Source organism: Coregonus lavaretus (genome assembly GCF_964263955.1).
Source record: "Coregonus lavaretus genome assembly, chromosome: 12".
Classification (NCBI taxonomy): domain Eukaryota; kingdom Metazoa; phylum Chordata; class Actinopteri; order Salmoniformes; family Salmonidae; genus Coregonus; species Coregonus lavaretus.
Window position 1 is genome coordinate 31,653,693 of NC_139999.1, and position 22,455 is coordinate 31,676,147.

The 22,455-nt window shown below is 43.7% G+C and overlaps 3 protein-coding genes across 3 annotated transcripts; 2 read left to right on the top strand and 1 right to left on the bottom strand.

Annotated features, from left to right (window-relative positions):
- Positions 1 to 602: 602 nt before the first annotated feature.
- Positions 603 to 6,175, top strand: tatdn2 (TatD DNase domain containing 2; the record flags this gene model as incomplete). Its single annotated transcript, XM_084172446.1, is given in 10 exon segments — positions 603 to 636; positions 639 to 667; positions 671 to 683; positions 819 to 882; positions 1,100 to 1,457; positions 1,642 to 2,055; positions 2,222 to 3,337; positions 3,445 to 3,572; positions 5,704 to 5,887; positions 6,035 to 6,175. Coding segments are annotated over 10 exon segments (2,481 nt in total).
- Positions 6,176 to 8,327: 2,152 nt separating this feature from the next.
- Positions 8,328 to 11,456, bottom strand: ghrl (ghrelin/obestatin prepropeptide; the record flags this gene model as incomplete). The annotated part of the gene is made up of 4 exons (XM_084173129.1): positions 8,328 to 8,476; positions 10,744 to 10,855; positions 11,103 to 11,198; positions 11,343 to 11,456. The coding sequence occupies 4 exons, from the start codon at positions 11,454 to 11,456 to the stop codon at positions 8,472 to 8,474; spliced, it is 327 nt and encodes a 108-aa protein (XP_084029255.1). The 3' UTR covers positions 8,328 to 8,471.
- Positions 11,457 to 12,592: 1,136 nt separating this feature from the next.
- ccdc174 (coiled-coil domain containing 174) lies at positions 12,593 to 20,961 on the top strand. The gene is given in 16 exon segments (XM_084172799.1): positions 12,593 to 12,683; positions 12,839 to 12,940; positions 13,028 to 13,128; positions 13,233 to 13,291; positions 13,427 to 13,499; positions 13,501 to 13,557; positions 13,692 to 13,787; positions 13,906 to 14,036; positions 14,229 to 14,323; positions 14,487 to 14,634; positions 15,037 to 15,183; positions 15,471 to 15,473; positions 15,476 to 15,533; positions 20,237 to 20,372; positions 20,374 to 20,665; positions 20,668 to 20,961. Coding segments are annotated over 16 exon segments (1,629 nt in total). The 5' UTR covers positions 12,593 to 12,641; the 3' UTR covers positions 20,757 to 20,961.
- Positions 20,962 to 22,455: the final 1,494 nt, after the last annotated feature.

Here is a 22,455-nt window from a genome sequence, read left to right on the forward strand (position 1 = left end):
TTATTCATTCATCCGAGTAGTAACAACACTGCCATCAAGTGGAGTTTTGCAAAATGGCAGGGATTGAAGATTCCATATGAACTCGTAAATTGACAGATCTAGGATCAGTTTACACTTCCTGAAAAAATTAGGAAAAGACGCAAGATCTGACCTTAGATCAGTTTGTAGGGTCAATCATCCTACTCCACATTGTGCCCTTGATTTTGGGGTTCCTTGAATAATATTTGCTTGACATTACATTTTTCTCACCACCAAAATACCCCAACCAATGAATCAATCGCAAATGTCCCTTTGACGTCAAATCAGTCACGTGGATTTGCTCATCAGTGCGCACGTGGCTGTTTTACAGTTAGCTAGCTGCTTACTCTGTCATCGGAATTCTAATAGAAGGTAAAGTTGTTAAACTAGCTAGCTATATAGTCTCCGATTGAATTGCATTTCGAATAAATGTTTTGTTAATATTTGATCAGATGTTATATTAGGTAATGGCCCATTTTGATGATGATAAAGTGATGTGATCCAAGCTAACATATTAAGCTAGTTAGGTATCTAGGTAGGTAACATTAGCTAGCTAGCTAGGTTAGGTAGCAACTGAGTAACGCATGGTAGCCGAACCCTGCAATTTACATGTCAGACCGAGTTTACTAGCCACGGTATCCAGACCAGATAAGTGGCATTGACATGTGAGAAAGAAACCCAGGTTGATTTGTTAAGGTTAGCTAGCTAGCTAACAAACCTGGCTGCAGTCGAACACTTCACATCTTAAAACAGAACGGAAACTTTGTTATCCATATTTTTTACCTCTGTGACTTCACTAGGGAGAAAGGATGCCTCTGTGCTCACCCACTTGGAAAGAAAAATGGAGAACAAAGTTTCAGGTCTGTTTCTACAGAAAATAACAGAATTCGTTTGGAAGAAACAGCTCTGCAGGGTAAAACTTAACTTTAACGCATTGTTGTCCAAATTGTGATGTGTCTATGATACATTGCGAAGATACAAATCACTGAACCTCATGCTTGTTCTGAAGACAATTTGAAGGTATTGTTTGACTTTAGTGACTAATAATGCAGACACCTCTTTTGCTTGTATTTTTGACTAGGGTGTCTGACATGGACAGCAACAACAGAAAGAAGGTGAAGTTTGACTGGCTACAGACAACACTCGGCTCGCCTACAAAGTTCCGCAAGAGCAATGGTGGAACACCCAAGCCCACCCACTGGAGTGTGTCGCCCAGTGATGTTTTGACTTCCCCTGATCTGAACGTGTCGACAGGGTCGGCTGGCCTGGGAGAGCTGGAGGACATCTGCCTAGACACACCCAAGAGAAAGGAGGTCACCTCGCCAGACGACCCCAGTGGGATCAAACCCAGTGGGAGCGACCTCTTCACAGGCAAAATCAAAGGGCTCAGGAAGCTCTCCAGAAAATGTCTGAAAGATCTCACTCCCTCCGAGTCCAAGGTAAATCATGACTGTGGACTCTGCTAAGCAGTTCAGTGCACGGACCATTTCTCTGTTCTAGTTCTCCCAAATGTCCTCTTTCTTTGCCTCCTCTCCTACATGAACGCAGATGGCCAGTGTTACATGTCATTTACTGGTGTTTGCTTCCATTGGATACATCTTTGTCAATTTTGTTTTTCCTTAGGCAGTTCTCATCGACACAACATCCCAGTCAGAAAACCGTGTCTCCTTACCTACACCTTTAGCGTGTGGTCTGAAGAGGAAAGACCGGACTCCACAGGAGGGGTCGAAGGCCATCTACCTGAAGGCTTTGACCGCCGCAATCAGGGGAGGAGGAGAGAAGCAGTCCCCGGCCAAAGTGACCGCCAAGAAGAAGTCCACAAAAAAGAAGCAGTCTTTGGACACGGCCAATGACGACATGCTCAGATTGGAACCAGACGACTGCGCGGCTCTCGATTTGGACTGCTGCTCAGCCCAGTCAGAGAGCGAGTCAGAGGACATGACTCCTGTCGAGGGCGTAGAGTACTATTTCCGCCCAATGGTGTTTGTGGAAACAGGGACACAGGATGAGAACGCTGGTCTCAAAAAAGACACAAGGGTGAGTCACAGGAAAAAAGGTTCCAAAGATTGGTTAGCAGGAATTTACATGTTTAGTATGGATAATTGGTTGTGGGGGTTCAATTAAGATGAATATTTTGTTCCTGATCTCTATTGAATAATATAGTCTGTCTCCTATCTCCCTATTCTCTCCTTTTACATCTCAGAGTGTGGTGCTGAAAGGGGATGACTCCCCTGATTGGTCAGATGTTGAGGACCCTGTGGTGGTGGAGACCTTCTCCCAGGAGGAGTCTCCATCGCATTCCACTGCCAAGGTGGAGCCCAAGAGAGAGGTCGGCAGCAGTGACTCCTCCTTACCTGCTCTGGACTACGTTCCTAACTCTCTACCTTACTTCATGAAGCCTCAAACATACCCCTCAGACACCTGGAAACTCAACTTTCCTGCTGTGAATGCTCAGAGTGGTAGCATTACAACGCCCTCTCTCACCTCCCCCTCTACAAACGGACTGAATGGTGCTGTTCAGCCACCCAGTGAGAGCCCAGCTCAGCCCTTCCCTCAGTCATGGAGGACGGTGTTCATTTCCTCCAAGCAAATCCCCCCAGAGAAGCCAAACAGTGCACAGCTGCCTCTCCCCGGGACACCCAGGACTGGCATGGGGGGCATTGGAGCCCCGCGCGCCCCCAGCAGTGTGTCCTCCTCCCCGGACCCATTTGCTCTGTGGCAACCTGCAATACTCTCCAGCAATGTTTCGCCTGCTACACACAAAATCCACCCCCTGTTCTCCAGCCCCTATCGCCCCTGTGAACAGACCTCCCAAAGGTACTCTGACGGCGGCCCCTCCTTGCCCTTTTCCCCCTCCTCCCCCTCCAGGTGCTATGAAAACATCACCTCCACCAGGACAATGTCAGTGGGGGTGGAGCCTATCTGGACATGTAACCCCTCCCAGCGGAGGGCCAGCCAACATGGCTTCGTGGACACCCACTGCCACCTGGACATGCTGTGGGGCAAGCTGGGCTTCCGGGGCACCTTTGCCCGCTTCCGCAGCCTGCACCAGAGCAGCTTCCCGACAGATTTTCACGGCTGCATCGCCGACTTCTGCAACCCTCGGATCATGGTGCGGGAGGTGCTGTGGGAAGGGCTGCTGGCGGAGGAGCTGGTCTGGGGGGCTTTCGGGTGCCACCCCCACTTCGCCAAGGAGTACTCTGAGGTCCACGAGCGCAGCATTCTAATGGCCATGCGACACCCGAAAGCTATAGCCTTCGGAGAGATTGGCCTGGACTACTCCCACAAGAACTCCACCAACACATCCAGGCAGAAAGAGGTACGGTCAGGGCTTCATTTTCCCCCTCATTCAACTGACCCATTGAAGTAGTTAATAAGCTGCTGCTTGGTTGAGGTAGTGATGGTGTTGTTTGGCACCCCCTGTAGGTGTTTGAACGTCAGCTGAAATTGGCTGTGGCTATGAACAAGCCTCTGGTGATCCACTGCAGGGACGCAGACGATGACCTGCTGCTGATCATGAAGAAGTGTGTGCCCCGGGACTATAAAATCCACAGGTCAGTGTCTGCATGTGTGTGTGTGTCTCAGTGATACTGTTCATGGGAAATTCCACAGTAACAGAATTACAATTTGACGCAGTTTTTTCACTTTAAAATGTATGCCAAACAAAAACCATTGATTTCAAAGTTTAACAATCCATACTCTATAGACGGGTTAGCATCACGAAAACGATGCGCACGCTTCAATGGGGCAGAAGTCTGCGTGTTGTTGTGATTCTGGATGGCCAGATAGCTAGCAACAATGACAAGAAGCTGCCATGTGGGGAATTGTAGGGTGCTCGTTTCAGCTTGTTTTCTTGTTCTTGATACCATGTCTTGTTGTGACTGATGTCACGTCTATGCTAATATGGCAAAAATTCACTAGCTAGCTAACCAACAACTGTAACGATGTATTTGAGAGACAAAAAGTGCTCATTGTGCAAATGTATTTATGTTTTCAATAAACATTGGAGACTAAATATAGTTTACATGTTGTCAACAATCTAAGCCAACCCCGTCTGTTTTGCCCCATAGTTGCACACGCGTCGGTTTTGTTGCTAAACAACCAACCCGTCTATGCACAAGGACTGCTTTGAACAACTTCCACAGAAAAATTTACAAAAACGAATTTAGTGGAAGAACTTTGCAAACAGAATTATGGTAAAATCTCCCTCAGGTTTGTATGCGACCACATTTTCCAAAAAATATCTGCTCCGAATTAAGATTCCAAGATGTCTGCAGAAAGAATGCGGTGTCAGCTATGACTTACTGTAATTCAAAAACAGAAGTGAAGTGGATTTACACCCAGTAACATAATTACATAATGGGTCCCTGATCTGTACTACACAGAAAAGCATAAATATGCATATGAATGTCATTGTCCATGTTTCACAAGTTTGGACATCACAGTAGAGTGGAGTACAGTATAGTTCAGTAGAGTACATTACAATATACTGTACTGTACTCTACTTTCCTTTACTGTATTGTACTAATGTATTGGATTGTACTCTACTGTGCTCTCACTGTACTGTGCTATCCAAACTTGTAAAACATATCTATGATAGGTTCGGATTTGGTCCAGTCCGTTCCATCTGTGGACGTTAACATCAACGCCAGAGTGGACTGACCAAATTTCAACTACTTTTCAACGTCCATGGACGTCCGGTGTCGGTCAGTGCTCAGGGGGTGAGCTGCTGGTTACAGTAAACTGAAAAAGAGGGGGCTCATTGGTAGGTGTCGGTAAGAGCTGGGAGAGGTGACATTATCTGGAGAGTGAGAAAGGCGGGGAGATGGAGTGGTTGTCCAGACTCAGGCTGTTTTAACACTTGGTTTGACCACCAGATGAAAGAGAAAGAAAACAGTTATCAGCTGAACATAAGTGTGACAGTGGAAGGGAGGAGAGTAGCAGGTGACCCAACTGTGGGTTGTGACTTATGATTTCCTGTTGTAGCCAGTTCAGTTGCTGTAATTCCATTACTGATGTTTTGGTAATTCCGTTACTAATTTTGTAACAGAATGACGAGTTTTAATCACATAATAATTCATAAGAAAAATTGATATCAGTAAAATCACTATAACTAATTGGTACGTCTACCATTACTTGTTAAGTCTGTGAACTTTTATTATCTTCACTCCACATGAGGGAGAGAAATTAGAAAAGATCTTAAAGGGATTCTCCAGTACTTTTGTATACTTTTTAGCCAGTAGTTCTGAAAGTAGCGCCCACGAGCCAAAGGTGGTCCCCGAAAAAAAACATGTGCACCATGTCATTGCTCTCTTTCTCGCTCTGTGTGTGATTTTTGCTAGCTGTCACTCAAATGGCGAGGGGCTGGAACTCAAATTGCTAGGGGGTTGGCCCACGTGGGCGGAAATGTAGGGGAAATGGCGCAACACAGCTGCCAGAAAACAGTCGCTTTCAATCTAGGGATTTCATGGCTAATTGAGGTAAGTCAGTAATTCTGCTAATAGATTATGCATGTATGAACTACACATTGAAACATTCAGCCTAAAGCGGGAGGTTTAAAAACAAATACTTACTAGTCGCCAAACTACCGGAGTATGTCTTTAAAGATATGTGGGTTTTTGGTGACAGAATTACAAGGCACAAGGCAATGTTTCTTAAACTTACATTTGTCTTTCTTTTCCACAGACACTGTTTCACCAACAGTTACCCGGTGATCGAGCCCTTCCTGAAGGAGTTTCCCAACCTGTGTGTGGGCTTCACGGCCCTCATCACCTACCCCAGGGCACACAAGGCCCGTGACGCCATCCGCAAGATCCCCCTCGACCGCATCCTCCTGGAGACAGATGCACCCTATTTCCTGCCCCGACAGGTACACACAAACAACACACGACAACACAACACACATTTGGGAGGGTAGTTCGATGGGCACCGATTCACAAGCTAGAGGTATACAGATGAAAGTTGAAGGTTGACAGTGCATGTATGTAAATCGTTTCTGTTCTATGTGTAACGGTAGGTTAGTAAAGATGTCTGTAGGTTTTCCCACCCAGGCATGGGTATTCACACGCTGCGTGAGATCAGCCTTCTGAAGGGAGAGAGCATCACCACGGTGCTCACCACGATCCGACGCAACACCACCCAGCTATACGGCATATGACCACGGCGACAGGGAAGGTCACCACGGAGGCCATGACTACCACCCTTGTAGCCATGGAAAGTTCAAGGTGTAGCTGTGATGGCGTAGTGACCTGACACGCACTCGGTCTCCTCAAACATAGGTAGCCTCATGGAGGAGAGAATAAGTGTTATTGAAGGTTCACATAAAATAATCAATAATAGTAATTCAAAATATATAGAATAAATCAACTGTATTTTTTCCAAGCTGGTTTTGTTCGCAGCCTGTGGCATTTAATGTCTGAAAATATATTTTTGCTTGTTAACACATTGCCGAAAAATGTATATAATAGAATAATAAAAAGGATATAGTTGTCAAGCTTTGTTTTAGCTGGCCCCAAGCCCCTGCATAGTTTTAGGAGTTAAGTCTGAAACCGAGGCTACCTCAGTTTGAGCTTCACTCTGTTCTAAAAGATCCCAATGGTTTCAGCAACTATGATCTCACCCTGAACATAAGGCTACATATGCATCAACTGGAATCCAGATCTTTTTTTAATTTGATTTTTTACATATTTTTTATTAGATTTGATGGATGCTTTAATTGGTTTCATTTTGGTGTTTGTAATCATTTGACTCTACCTTTTTGTTCTGCATTTATTTTTCCTCTTGTCTGCATGTTGTTTTGCTGACTTGTGAAATGGTTTGGTTTTGATGCAGTCGATGTAGATGCCTTCCTTCCCTTCCAGGTTCCTTCCTCACTATCAAAGGATGTTATGTATTCATTAAAAAGCTTCCTTTTACTTTCTCCTGATTTTTGTGTGAATTGATACATGAGCACTTTGGTCCTTTGAATACAGCTCTTTCTCTCACGCGCCCCTCATTAAACTCTTCTCCTAAGAACATGGAGTCTGCTGCATTAGGCCAATTTACTCTCAGCTGGTAAATACCTATATATAAGGATGAGGATGCTGGTGTACTCAGTGGTTGGTAATGGTAGGACAAGTATTAACCTTTTTTTTTTAAGGTTAATACTTTACTGTTTGAAGTTCTACCTTATTTCCAGTCTGTTTTTATTTGTAGTTCGATGGGAAGGAACTGTGTATGCTTCAAGTCTGATACACAGTAAGGAAAGATGTTGAGTGTGTAAAGGGGTTGCAGGGGTTTGTATAGACTAGAGGGAAACTGAGTAGAATGTCCATATAGGGCCTTGTCTTATACAGATTTCTGTAATGTTTTGTATGGGGGGGGGGGGGGGGAACCAGGCTGAACATCTCTGGTGTTAGGGAGAAATAAGGTTGATTTATCTTCAAGATTTAATAGAGACAGGAAGTGGCTGAGTGACCGGTCCATTAGCCACTTCCTGTGAGCACGCAGAGCTGTATTAAGAGAGTTTAGCTTCAGCACTTCCATTTGAGAATGATTGACAGGAGCACCCAGTGACACATCCAGAGACACTACCATCATACCAGATCAAGGTGGAAAAGCGCCTAGGACAATGGGTTCAATGTGTGAATGGTACCTAAATGCCTCTACTGAACCCAGAGAAACCCATTACTCATGATTTGGAGTTATTCATTCCCACACACATCTCCCATGAAGCTGTTTTGTGGTGTTCTATATAGTTCCGGGTATGCGGGTACACTCTTGTAGGAAGGGCTGGCTTATATATGTGCACTTGCCGAACCCCTTCCAGGTGAACAAGCTGTGCCTGGAGTTAGAGAGAACACTCTTGAGAGGCGAGGCCTTCTAATACAACCCAATAAAACACAAATGTGGCCCACATGGTGCACTGCCAGAGGTGCCCTAGTTCCCCAGGTCTGAGTAGCAGCCTCTTCAGGTGACCTGAAACAACAGGATATTAAACAAGACACAAAGAGAAGAGAGTTCTTTCGTTCACTGAATACATGGTCATAATATAGCATGTTTCACAGGGTTATGTCAAGCGCCATATTCACTGCACTGTGTCTGTAAACTGACCAGAACAAATGAGTTATACTTGCAGTAAACTCAGCTGAGGGGACTTATTTCTGGCAGATGTAGTGAGATCGATGGGCTGTTTCATATTCTCTTGGCCCTCAAATTCAGAATGTTTTGCCATGGGGAGCCGTGACCTAAAAAAGTCTGGTTACTAGAGAACTCTTTGAAGATAAGGATGAGAGATCTGTTCAAAGAAAGACCCAAAATAACCCAGGGAGTAATGAAGCAGTGTTATTTTATTCATCTTTTATAATTCAAATGATGTTCACACAGTAAATCTGGTATAAGACAAATAGAGAAAAGAAAGTTGGAGAACAGGAAATGGAAGGTTCTTCGTATTCTGTGTCTATGCCAAGTTGTGATCATTCTGAAACACAAAAACATGATTTTAAACAGTGCTGCTCTGGAACATTTAATGCACTCTGCTGTCTGTCTGGTGGTTTAGATATGACAGACGACTGTTCTTTGGCTCCAAATATGGTTCGTTCCAAATATGTGCTAATAAGTTGTTATAGCCACCATCATGAACAGGCAGTTACTCTTTATCCAGTGGCGACCTGTCATTCAGGGCAGGTGGGGCTCTTAGCAAAAACATTTTTTAATGTTTTATTTTTGTTGTTGCCTGTTTTGCATGTTATTTTGGCATTAATACGTGTCACATATCAGTTTGCAAACAATGTTTAAAAAATAATCATTGAGTTAATTGTTTCTTTTTTGCTTTCTTGAGTAAGGCAGCTCCAAAATGCAGGTGTTTCAGCCTAGCTCAGTGCTTTCTGTGGTGGTGATGGGGCAGCCAGCGGAAAATACGAAGGGGTTGGTAAGGTTCTCTATTTGCGCCGTGATTGTCTCAGTGTTCTGTCACTCATGGGGACACTACGTCACTGCAAAATCTACAGGGAGAGCTCGAAAATGTAAGCCCTTTGGGTCCTGCCATAGTTTTACATTAGAAGTGCCCATCCAAGAAGGCTCAAGGTCATTGGCCACAGATATAATTACATACAATCACGTTATATCTACTGTAGCTTTGATTGGACTGATCATGTCAACATCATACTTTCAAAATCTTAGCTAGCAAGCTAGACAAGCAGTCATCATCATGAATCAAGTCGACAATCTACTGGCAAATCCTTTTCAATCCTTGTCATAGGAAGATAAATGATAGATAAAACGTATCTTTGCGCATCAGCCATAGGACATAAACATTACACAACAAGTTGGAAATAGCAAATTCAACAATGAGTGGTTTGGAAGGAATCAGTGGCTAACTGCAAGCGTTGCAAAGCAATCACTGGCCTGCTATTCAGTGGAGAGGGTGTGTGGTCCAAGTCTGGGTTTAAGGGTCTCTTTTCCAAGCTTAAAAGGATAAACATTCACATGCAACACCATGGGCCAGAAAAGGTTGAATAAATTGGCCATGCTGTCAATCCAGCATGACTTCTGCCGCGTTCAAAACAACTGGAAACTCTGAAACAGGGTTAATCTCAGACTTCAGTGAGTTCAAGACAACTGAGAACAAGCTCCTAGACTCGGAAAATACGTTTTGAACGGTCATCCAACTCTGAATTCCAAGTCGGGATTTGGGAACTCTGGCCTCTTTCTAGAGCTCCGACCTGAAGAGCACTGACGTCATGATTCAACCTTATTTTTTTCCCGAGTTCCCAGTTGTCTTGAAAGCACCATAAATCCAGAGAATGCCAGACTTTGATGACTAAATTTGCCCACAAGAACGACCACCACGCCGCCTTCCTGTTCAAGTGAGCACAGCACAACAATTTGAGTCCAAAAATGTATTGTATGCTGCTGCATAAATGATGTAATATACCAGGGAGATATGTATACTGTAGCTAAGAAGTAATATTACATGTTTGTTGTGTAGTAAGCTGTTAGTAGCCCATGTGCCTCACCCTAATAATCTGGTCCCTTTCCTCATAACTTAGCCTACTGTTCTGACTTGGTGGTGCACAGCCTATAGTCTGTTTAAGGGAAATGTCATCCTCAAATATTGTAATAGCTTTCATTGTCTGCTTATATGCACCCTTTATTTATCCTATGGTTCTGACTTGGTGTACAGGGAGAATACTGTAAGAATGGCCCATGTTCTGAATTATGTCGCTGTAGATTTAGAAAGTGCTGAACAAATAGTTAGATTGACTACATCCGTTTTAGCTCGCTGATTAATGTCTTAATCGAAATTACGGATTACCTCTTATCTGCTCATCGTTCCCTTATACAATAGTATGTACATCTCAATTGTCAGTAGAAACCACATTTGTTTAAGCAAGTCAGCCAAATCAGCTGTTTTTTAAAAGGCAGTAAATGAGGCTGAATTAACTGTTTCGCTGCCAGACAATGCTCTGCTGATAGCCAGGTGTAGCAGTGGTAAGGTGTTGGGACTGCTGTTGGGACTCTGCTGTTGGGACAGCTTTATGTAGGCCCTAACAGTTTGTGGGCACTGTTTGTCACCGTTATACTGCAATTAATGTATTGTTTAGTGTTGTGTAAGGGCTTTGCTGGTATGCATGAAAAATGTTTTTGTAGTTTGCCCCACCAGGATTTACAGGCTAAAATCGCCACCGTCTCTATCCAACTCGAGTAGTAGTGCTGTATGTAAGGTCAAATGTCAGAGCAGGGCACCTGCAGTGGCAGTATCTCCCAGGACGTCCTGTAGGATCTTCTGCAGCACGGCACCATACTCCTGGAACTCCTCCTCACTCATGGTGATGCCCATCTCAAAAGGAGCCTTGATCTGAGGACAGGCAGAGCTGATCAGTATCCAAATTAAACCTAGCCCTTATCCCTTGGCACGTTATGTAGTTTTGAAAGCAACAGATAGGGATAAGCAAAATGTTAATAAAGCCATTTTAGACACTGATAGGCTGAGTGGATGGTAGGGGCATTGGGTTGATTTGGAATTCAGCAGCAGTGTTGGATTTGTAGAGCTATTTTTAAGAGGTAAATCCGTGTGCATCAGCAACCTTCTTTGTGTCACTCACCGCAATGTGTTTGTCTTCCTGGCGAAGGGGACCCTCAAACAGCTTGGCAAAGCTCTCAATGTCTCGCCGACCAACTCGAGGGGGCTTCCCTTTACCCTGCAGGGCCGTGACAGTGAGTAACACACTACCTTATTCACACATTTACTAGAACATTACTCACACACGCACACACACACATTTTTCACACAATTCATTAACCTTACACACAAACACACGTCTGCTACACTTTACCTGTCTTACCTGTGGTTTCTGAGAGGGGCTGAGGAAGCTGGAGCCTGCACTGACTGACTTGGCCCACAGAGCCAGAGTACACAGCATCAGCATCATGAGACCTGTGTTTCTCTTCAGTAGCATGATGGATGGCTGTTTAAGCTTCGTAGAGAGAACTCACCAACTACAAAATAACAACATTTTTAAAGCACTGTATATTGTGATGCGTTTACCCAAAGCATTCCTATGGCACAATGTGACATACATTTAACTTGTGTATAAATTAATCGAGATACCAAACCCAAATATAATCTCCTCTGATATCTTATTTATTGAAAACGAATTGTTATACTCACCAGATATACCTTGGACATTGATATGGTTGGACTATGGTCTCTTTTCACCTTATATACCCATTCTGATGTTTACCTCTGAGACATTTGGAATCCAAACACATATTTGCTTCCATGTTTGCACATTAAAGCAAATACAGTCATAGTTGATGGAACTGGGAATAGATTGTTCAAATGAATAGATTGTTCAAATGTTTGAATAGATAAAATAACAAGAATAGCACAGTTGCAACCTGGTAACAGAAATGTTCTTGCTGATTATCACCTTTAATCATAGTATTATGATGACACCACACTGTCATGTGGGTTTTTGACCCTTTTAGAATGTGTACCCATACCTGAGCAACTGTTTGCTGGTCCATCAACAGAAACATTCTGTATATCCTGAGTCTACAATAGACGTATTCACTGTCCTATGTACTGAAATATGCCAAGAACACATTATCTCAACGTTCAGTTGTTCCATTCTTTGTCAGCTATAATTGGCAGAATGTTGTGCTTCATTATAAGCATCGAAATGGTATATTTCTGGTTATAAGATCTTTAAAAAAAAATGTATATTTAACTCTGCATTGTTGGAAAAGGACCAGTGGGTAAGCATTTCACTGTTAGTCTACGCCTGTTGTTTATGAAGCATGTGACAAATAAAATTTGATTTGATACCTGAGACATAGTAAATGAACTATCTCTGTCTATACTTGCAGTCTGATATACATATACATATATAACATAACTGCATGTTCAAGAGCCTAAATCCATGATGTGATTAACCAAAAACAAATTATGACAACATTGAAAGCGTCAATAATAAATAAATAAATAAGATTGACACCGCTAGGTGGCAGTCCTGAGTCTACTTAGCTAGCTACTCCTAAATTATCACGTGATCCAAACAACATGGTTGCTTCGAAGTTGTGGATTGTTTGCCTTTCACTAGCTAGCTGACTTTGAGCTAATATATCGAAATCTAACAACCATGGATAAAAAGAAAAAGCAATTTGCTGTGACTGCTTCATCGGTGAGTTGTTTAGAATAATTCATATTGTCCAATTTTCGGTCAGCAGTGTGTGAACCATAGCTAGCTGGTTAGATAACGCCGGTAACATAGCTAGCCTAGCCAGCACGCTAACACATAGCAAGCTAGGATACTGTACGATACTCTTTTCTCTGCAGCTGGTTGAGCTCAAAGCTGAACTCTACAGAAGACAAGGGCAATTCCAACATGAAAAATTGGTGCAAGATGCTGGGACTAGTGCCAAATACCCCCAAATCAAGGTATGTATTGAACTTTGTACAGGACAGAGACATGTAATCAACCTACTTCGCCTCCAAAACGTTCATTGGGTTTTTGTCTCTTTGTAGAAATCTAATGTATGGATCAAACAGAATGGGGGTGTTTCAGCGCGGCCACAGAAAGATGTGGAACAGGTGGCAGAGGAAGAGAACAACCTTGACAAGGTAAAGTGAGTACAAAGTGATGTACTACACACTGACATCATATTTACTACACCATCACTGCCTTCTATTAGAGCTCATTGCTGTTTACCATTTCTCTCTTTGCCCACAGGCGCAAGCTAGAAGAGAAGGCTAAACTGTATGAGCAGATGACCAAAGGAGACTTTCCTGGTATAGTGTTGTCATTTGTTACACTGGTCAAGAAATGCTGTCATATGCTGTAGTTAAGGTTGACATGTGAAGGCCCTGCATATCCCTTTTGAATTTCTCGCATTGGAATTACTGTCCTCTTTTCCATTGTGTCAGATGAGGAGACAGAGGGACTTTTCCTGGTGGATTTCACCCAGAAGATTATTGACAAGAGGAGAGAGAATCATGCCTGAGGATAGAGAGAGCTCTTCCCCCAACCCACCCCTTGAGAACCCAGGTGAGGAATGGTAATGTCTGCACAGCACGAAGCCCCAAACTATTGTATATCTCATCTATAGCAGAGACAGAGTATTGGACTGTAGATGCCATTGAGTGGTCGAGGGTTAGGAATTGAAGAAGCCGTTGTCTGATTCCTCCTTAGGGTGGATTATGTGGATGCTTTGGGACAATCTCGGAAATGCATGAAGAAAGACCTACCAGTGTTCAAGAAAATGGACCAAGACTTTCAGGGAAAAGGGTATATTTAACTCTGATCAAACATGGAAGTGAATGTACGTTTGTTCGTAGATGTTAGTGACAATACTGTTCTGAGCTTTTTTTAATTTGTATGTTTGTGCTTGTGTTTGTGTACACAGACGTGACCCGGCTGAGAAGGACCTACTGTCAGAGGACATGCGTAGAGAGCTCAAGAGGTGGGAGAGGGAGGAGGAGGAGGCCATGAACAGGCCTGTGGGACTAATCCACTATGAGGACATCAGGGAGCAAGGTTGGCATGGCACTGGTTTCATAGATACAGTAAAGTACTTATCAAACTGTATTTACTGTACTTTTTGAACCAAACCCTGAGAGGTGTGTTCTCTGTGGATTGACTTGTCTCTTCTCTGATCTCTCGCTCTCTTCCTCCATCTCTCACTCTGCTACTTTTCCTCCCCGTTCTCTCTCTGTCTGTCCACGTCAGAGGCCCGTGAGCTGGGTGTGGGCTACTTTGCATTTTCTCAGGACCAGGAGCAGCGCAGGAAACGGAAAGAGACTCTGGACATGCTCAGAGACCAGGTGAGTTGCTCTCAGCCTCCGCAACCCCTGAGATTAGGACCTTCTTATATTACTTATCTATTCATTTAAATGACTGAGTTTGAAGCAGATTGTTGATGTTAATTCCAGTTTTTAATTTGATATTTTTTCTCGCTCCTTTTCTCACTCCCTCTCTTTCTCTCAGACGACAGACCAGTGCAGTAAGAGGGAGCAGCTGAAGGAGAAGAGGAAGGATCTGCTGAATGCTTGGCTGGCCAAGGTGAGGCAAAGGAAGATGAAGAAGACTAAGTTGGACAGAACAGAGGACGACCAGGGAGCTGGACACAACCAAGGTTAGAGGATCTCCCACAATAATACAGCATCAGGGACAATGATAGCTGATCAAACTAGATTGTATGGCTATGACTGTATTCTTCAACAGACGCATGCATACATACACGATAACATACGCACTATACACACACGTACACATGGATTTTGTGTTGTAGATATGTGGTAGTGGAGTAGGGGCCTGAGGGCACACACTTAGTGTTTTGTGAAATCTGTTATAAATGTATTTTAATGTTTTTAAAATGTTATAACTGCCTTAATTTTGCTGGACCACAGGAAGAGTAGCTGCTGCCTTGTCAGCAGCTAATGGGGATCCATAATAAATACAAATACTGCTCTATGTATATACTTTGGACTGTAGTGAATGCTGTTGTAAGTGTTGTCTCTTATATTACTTCCCTCAGAAGAGGAGGAGGACCTGATTGGGCCCCTGCCCCCATCGGATGAAGCCCCTGTGGAGGCCCCTGCAGTGAAGAAGGTGGTGGAGATCCAAGAGAGGAGAGACACCAAGCCAGAAGTACCCCACATCAGAGAGTGGGACAGGGGCAAAGGTAAACACTACTTCTTGTTTGTGGCTGACACGATTGGCATGAGTCTTTTTAGAATGAATGGGGATCATTGATGAATCACTGCCACCACACTGGCACAACGTGTATAACATGGCAAAGTAGAGCAGGAAAGATCCAGGTGTAACCAAGGACTGCTTGCTGCATTCAAGGCCTGTCAGATCATCTCTGGTCATTTCCTCCAGTGGGACACTGAAGAGTGGTATGCTTCCAGGAGGGTTAGGTCATTAACTATCTTCTTTTTCCAATATGACAACACTTTCCTTTCCTAGTGGACTTTTTTGGACGAGTCGGCGGCGGGATGATAGGGAGTCAGAGTTCGCTCCTCTCTCTGTGTACTCTGTCTACTCTCCAAGATGGCGAAGTAGTGCAGTCCTGTTTCTGTCGTGTGTCTGTAAATAGCCTGTAAATACCCTGTTTTTTTGTATTTTTCGTACATATTTCCCTATCAGACCTTTCATCCTTCTACAAAATATACTTTCCTGCAACCCGCCTCACTCAATGTGGAACGGATTCTATTATTGACTTACCTTTTATCTAGAATCTAGAATCTCCAGTTGAAACTAGCTAGCCAGCTAACTAGCTACTTGCTATTAGCCACAGCTAGCGGTGTTTTCACCCAGAACATTGGATTTTTTCCGCGGGATTAATTTTAATCACTGGACATTGATCACCGGATATTCGGCCAGTCTGCACAGCGCGTTATCGACCCAGAACATATCAGTTTTTCCGCGGAATCACTGATTCACTGGACCTTTAACTCCGGATTCATCGCTACTAGCTGGCTACAACCAAACGGACGCTGTGGTCTGGCTAATCAACCTGAGCTAGGCCCATCTCCCGGCTATCTACCTCTCTATCAACCGGACGGGACCACATAGTATTGACACGGAGCCCCGCCGATCCTACACGACTGGTCTGCCGACGAAATCGTCTGATGTGGTTACAACCTAACCACGAAGATTCCATCCATCTGCTAGCCCTGGCCCGTTAGCACACGCTTACTCACTAAACTGAACTAGCTACTGAACTAGCTACTTGCTATTAGCCACAGCTAGCAGTGTTTCACCCAGAACATTTGATTTTTTTCCCGCGGGATTAATTTTAATCACTGGACTTTGATCACCGGATATTCGGCCAGTCAGCACTGCGCGTTATCGACCCAGAACATATCAGTTTTTCCGCCGGAATCACTGGACCTTTAACTCCGGATTCTTCGCTACCAGCTGGCTACAACAAAACGGACGTAGCACACGCTAGCCGTGGCCTCTTACTCACTAGCACTTCACCACCGGACCTTATGATAACTCAGCTATACAGCTGATATCTGCTGGACTGTTCCTTTTTACGGTACTACATCCTGTTTATGTTTAGCCTCAGCCCAAACATGGTTAGTTTATTGTTGTTTCGGTTATTTCTAATTGTACTATATCACTGTAGACCCCCCAGCCTAGCTAAACCAGCCTTAGTTAGCTCCTTTGTCCCTCCACCCATACACTCAGAGACCGACTCAATTGATGCCTCTAGAGATACTATCTCTTTCAGTGTTACCCAACGCTTAGGTTTACCTCCACTTTACTCATATCCTTCCATATCCTTGTCTGTACATAATGCCCTGAATCTTTTCTATAACACCCGGAAATCTGCCCCCTTTATTCTATGTACCCAACGCACTAGAAGACCAGTTCTTAAAGCCTTTAGCCGTATCCTTATTCTAGTCCTCCTCTGTTCCTCTGGTGATGTAGAGGCTAACCCAGGCCCTGTAGCCCCCAGTATCACTCCTACTCCCCAGGAGCTATCATTTGTTGACTTCTGTAATCGCAAAAGTCTTGGTTTCTTGCACATAAATATCAGAAGTCTACTTCCTAAGTTTGAGTTATTCACTGCGTTAGCACACTCTGCTAACCCTGATGTTCTAGCAGTGTCTGAATCCTGGCTCAGGAAGGCCACCAAAAATTCTGAAATTTCCATCCCCAACTATAACATTTTCCGTCTAGATAGAACTGCCAAAGGGGGTGGAGTTGCAATCTACTGTAGAGATAGCCTGCAGAGCTCTATCATACTATCCAGGTCTGTGCCCAAACAGTTTGAGCTTCTACTTCTAAAAATCCACCTTTCCAGAAATAAGTCTCTCACTGTTGCCGCTTGCTACAGACCCCCCTCAGCCCCCAGCTGTGCCCTGGACACCATATGTGAATTGATTGCCCCCCATTTATCCTCTGAGTTTGTACTGCTTGGTGACCTAAATTGGGATATGCTTAATACCCCAGCCATCCTACAATCCAAGCTAGATGCCCTCAACCTCATGCAAATTATCAACGAACCTACCAGGTACAACCCTAAATCCTTAAACATGGGTACCCTCATAGATATCATCCTGACTAACATACCCTCTAAATACACCTCAGCTGTCTTCAACCAGGATCTCAGCGATCACTGCCTTATTGCCTGCGTCCGTAACGGGTCCGCGGTCAAACAACCACCCCTCATCACTGTCAAACGCTCCCTAAAACACTTTAGCGAGGAGGCCTTCCTAATTGACCTGGCCCAGGTATCCTGGATGGATATAGATCTCATTCCGTCAGTAGAGGATGCCTGGTTGTTCCTTAAAAGTAATTTCCTCTCAATCTTAAATAAACATGCCCCATTCAAAAAATACAGAACTAAGAACCGATATAGCCCCTGGTTCTCCTCAGACTTGACTGCCCTTGACCAGCACAAAAACATCCTGTGGCGTACAGCATTAGCATCAAATAGCCCCCGCGATATGCAACTTTTCAGGGAAGTTAGGAACCAATATACACAAGCAGTCAGGAAAGCAAAGGCTAACTTTTTCAAACAGAAATTTGCATCCTGTAGCACTAACTCCAAAATGTTTTGGGACACTGTAAAGTCCATGGAGAATAAGAGCACTTCCTCCCAGCTGCCCACTGCACTGAGGCTAGGAAACACTATCACCACCGATAAATCTACAATAATCGAGAATTTCAACAAGCATTTTGCTACGGCTGGCCATGCTTTCCATCTGGCTACCACTAACCCGGCCACCAACTCTGCACCCTCTGCTGCAACTTGCCCATGCCCCCCCCGCTTCTCCTTCACACAAATTCAGACAGCTGATGTTTTGAAAGCGCTGCAAAATCTGGACCCCTACAAATCAGCTGGGCTAGACAATCTGGACCCTTTCTTCCTAAAACTAGCCGCCGAAATTGTCGCAACCCCTATTACTAGTCTGTTCAACCTCTCTTTCATAACGTCTGAGATCCCCAGAGATTGGAAAGCTGCCGCGGTCATCCCCCTCTTCAAAGGGGGTGACACTCTAGATCCAAACTGCTACAGACCTATATCCATCCTGCCCTGCCTTTCGAAAGTATTCGAAAGCCAAGTTAATAAACAGATCATCGACCATTTCGAATACCACCGTACCTTCTCCGCTATGCAATCCGGTTTCCGAGCTGGTCACGGGTGCACTTCAGCCACGCTCAAGGTCCTAAACGATATTATAACCGCGATTGATAATAGACAGTACTGTGCAGCCGTCTTCATCGACCTGGCCAAGGCTTTCGACTCTGTCAACCACCGCATTCTTATTGGCAGACTAAATAGCCTTGGTTTCTCAAATGACTGCCTCGCCTGGTTCACCAACTACTTCTCAGATAGAGTTCAGTGTGTCAAATCGGAGGGCCTGTTGTCTGGACCTATGGCAGTCTCTATGGGGGTGCCACAGGGTTCAATTCTTGGGCCGACACTTTTCTCTGTGTATATCAATGATGTCGTTCTTGCTGCTGGTGACTCTCAGATCCACCTCTACGCAGACGACACCATTTTGTATACATCTGGCCCTTCATTGGACACTGTGTTAACAAACCTCCAAACGAGCTTCAATGCCATACAACAATCCTTCAGTAGCCTTCAACTGCTCTTAAACACTAGTAAAACTAAATGCATGCTTTTCAATCGAACGCTGCTAGTACCCGCCCACCCGACTAGAATCACCACTCTCGACGGGTCTGACCTAGAGTATGTGGACAACTACAAATATCTAGGTGTCTGGTTAGACTGTAAACTCAACTTCCAGACTCACATAAAGAATCTCCAATCCAAAGTTAAATCTAGAATCGGCTTCCTATTTCGCAACAAAGCCTCCTTCACTCATGCTGCCAAACATGCCCTCGTAAAACTGACTATCCTACCGATCCTTGACTTCGGCGATGTAATTTACAAAATAGCCTCCAACACTCTACTCAGCAAATTGGATGTAGTCTATCACAGTGCCATCCGTTTTGTCTCCAAAGCCCCATACACTACCCACCACTGTGACCTGTACGCTCTTGTTGGCTGGTCCTCACTACATGTTCGTCGTCAAACCCACTGGCTCCAGGCCATCTATAAATCACTGCTAGGCAAATCCCCGCCTTATCTTAGCTCATTGGTCACCATAGCAGCACCCACCCGTAGTCTGCGCTCCAGCAGGTATATCTCACTGGTCATTCCCAAAGCCAACACCTCCTTTGGCCGCCATTCCTTCCAGTTCTCTGCTGCCAATGACTGGAACGAATTGCAAAAATCTCTGAAGCTGGAGACTCTTATCTCCCTCAATAACTTTAAGCATCAGTTGTCAGAGCACCTTACCGATCACTGCACCTGTACACAGCCCATCTGAAATTAGCCCACCCAACTACCTCATCCCTATATTGTTATTTATTTTGCTCTTTTGCACCCCAGTATCTCTATTTGCACATAATCTCTTGCACATCTAGCATTCCAGTGTTAATACTATTGTAATTATTCTGCACTATAGCCTATTTATTGCCTTACCTCCATAACTTGCTACATTTGCACACACTGTATATATATTTTCTGTTGTATTTCTGACTTTATGTTTTTTTTTTACCCCATATGTAACTCTGTGTTGTTTTTGTTGCACTACTTTGCTTTGTCTTGGCCAGGTCGCAGTTGTAAATGAGAACCTGTTCTCAACTGGCTTACCTGGTTAAATAAAGGTGAAATGAAATAAAAAAAATAAAAAAAACTTCAGCGACGATAAGAGACAGGGCTACTGGAAATGGGCCAAACGGGAGCAAGACAAACCCAAAATGGTCTTCAAGTGGTCAGAGGGGCAGGGTGGAGGGCACAAGGAGCCACCCCAGGCCAAGCCCAAAAGTAGTCCTTTACCCCCAGTCAGGTACCCCTGTACCCTCTCAACCCACACCATCCCCTGGTCAGACCCAAAAGGCACCTGCACCTCCAGCCCCTCAGTGCCCCTCTCAACCCCCACTTCAGTACCCCCCCTCCCAACAGCCCCAACCCCAATACACACCACATGCTTCCACATTTCACTCCCAATTTGAACCTCCACCCTTTCACCCCCAGTATCTTCCTCCACCTCAACTTCAGTATGCAGCCCCACCTCACTACCCACCCCAGTACCCCCCTCAATACCCACCTCAGTATCCCAACAGACCCAAATTCAGCCCCAGTGCCCCCCTCAGCCTCAGACCCAGCCCCCCTCCCAGAGCCTGGATGACATGCTGTCCTTCTACAAGAACTCTGCTTGATACTCACAGACCAGAATCACACAGGTAACACATACATCTGTATTAAACTAACCCAAACACACAAACAACGTCGATGTGTATTAGACTATAGTGACATTACCATGATCTTTAAACCCCACCAAAGAGAAGGACCCATTTTCGTAATTTCATCTTTGATATAAAACTTTACTTTGATCTGTGATTAAAGGTTAGCATTTTGATTTGACATTGTGTTGTCGTTTTTGATTGCTCTATTGTCCTTAACTAGATATGGTTGTGTAATGGATCGATGCATGACTGAATCAGTCCATAGTTAGCTTAGTTTAGACTGGTGATCTTGTTCATGTGTGGTGATTGTGTGTTTTGAGTGACAGGACAATACAGAGGATCAGCTATGATGTAATAGGTCCTCTGTAGCTCAATTGGTAGAGCATGGCGCTTGTATCGTCAGGGTAGTGGGTTCGATCCCCGGGACCACCCATACGTAAAAATGTATGCACACATGACTGTAAGTCTCTTTGGATAAAAGTGTCTGCTAAATGGCATATTATTATTATTTATTTTATTTTAAGGTGTCATTGCACGCTGATGATTCATGTTTTCTTTTAAATCCACAACTTGAATCCCTCCACTGCCACATAGAGGATCTAGATACATTTTCTAACCTCTCTGGATTACAACCAAATTATGATAAATGTACTATATTACGTATTGGATCACTAAAAAATTCAATTTTTACATTACCATGTAGTTTACCAATAACATGGTCTGATGGGGATGTGGATATACTTGGAAAACATATCCCAAATGAAATAAATGATCTCACTCCAATATATTTTAATAGAAAGTTAGCAAAAATAGATAAGATCTTGCTACCATGGAAAGGTAAATACCTGTCAATTTGTGGAAAAATCACCCTGATTAACTCTTTAGTATTATCCCAGTTTACCTATTTGCGTATGGTCTTGCCTACGCCTAGCGAACAGTTGTTTAAATTATATGAGAATAAAAAATATTCCATTTTATTTGGAATGCCAAGCCAGACAAAATGAAATGGGCCTATTTATATAATGAATATGAATTCGGAGGACAGAAACGATTAATTATTAAAGCATTAGACCTATCACTAAAAGCTTCAGTCATACAAAAGTTACACTTAAATCCGAACTGATTCTCTAACAAATTAGTAAGATTCTCACCCAATGTTCAAGAATGGCCTTTTTCCCTTTATTCAGATTACAACCTCTCACTTTCAGTTATTTGAAAAGGAAATCTTCTCCCAAATATAATTATTTCTAAAACAAGCCATATGAAGTTGGTTGCAATTTCAATTTAATCCTCCAGAAACGACAGAACAAATAATGCAACAAATATTGTGGTTAAACTCAAATATACTAATTGATAAAAAACCAATTTTTTTTTATGTTTAAAAAAGGTATAATCTTCGTAAATTATATCATAGGTAGGACTGGTGGAGTTATGTCGCACATGCAACTAACAAAAACATATGGAAATGTATGCTCTACCCAAAATTACAACCAAATAATTGCAGCATTACCGCAAAAATGGAAGAGGAAAGTGGAAGGGGGAAAAAGTAAGGAACTTGTCTGTCGGGCCTGCATTAAAGAACATAATTGGTTAAAGAAAATTGTGATAAATAAAAAAGTATACCAGTTTCATTTAAGGACCAAAGGATTGACAGCCGTCCCATATAGATTGC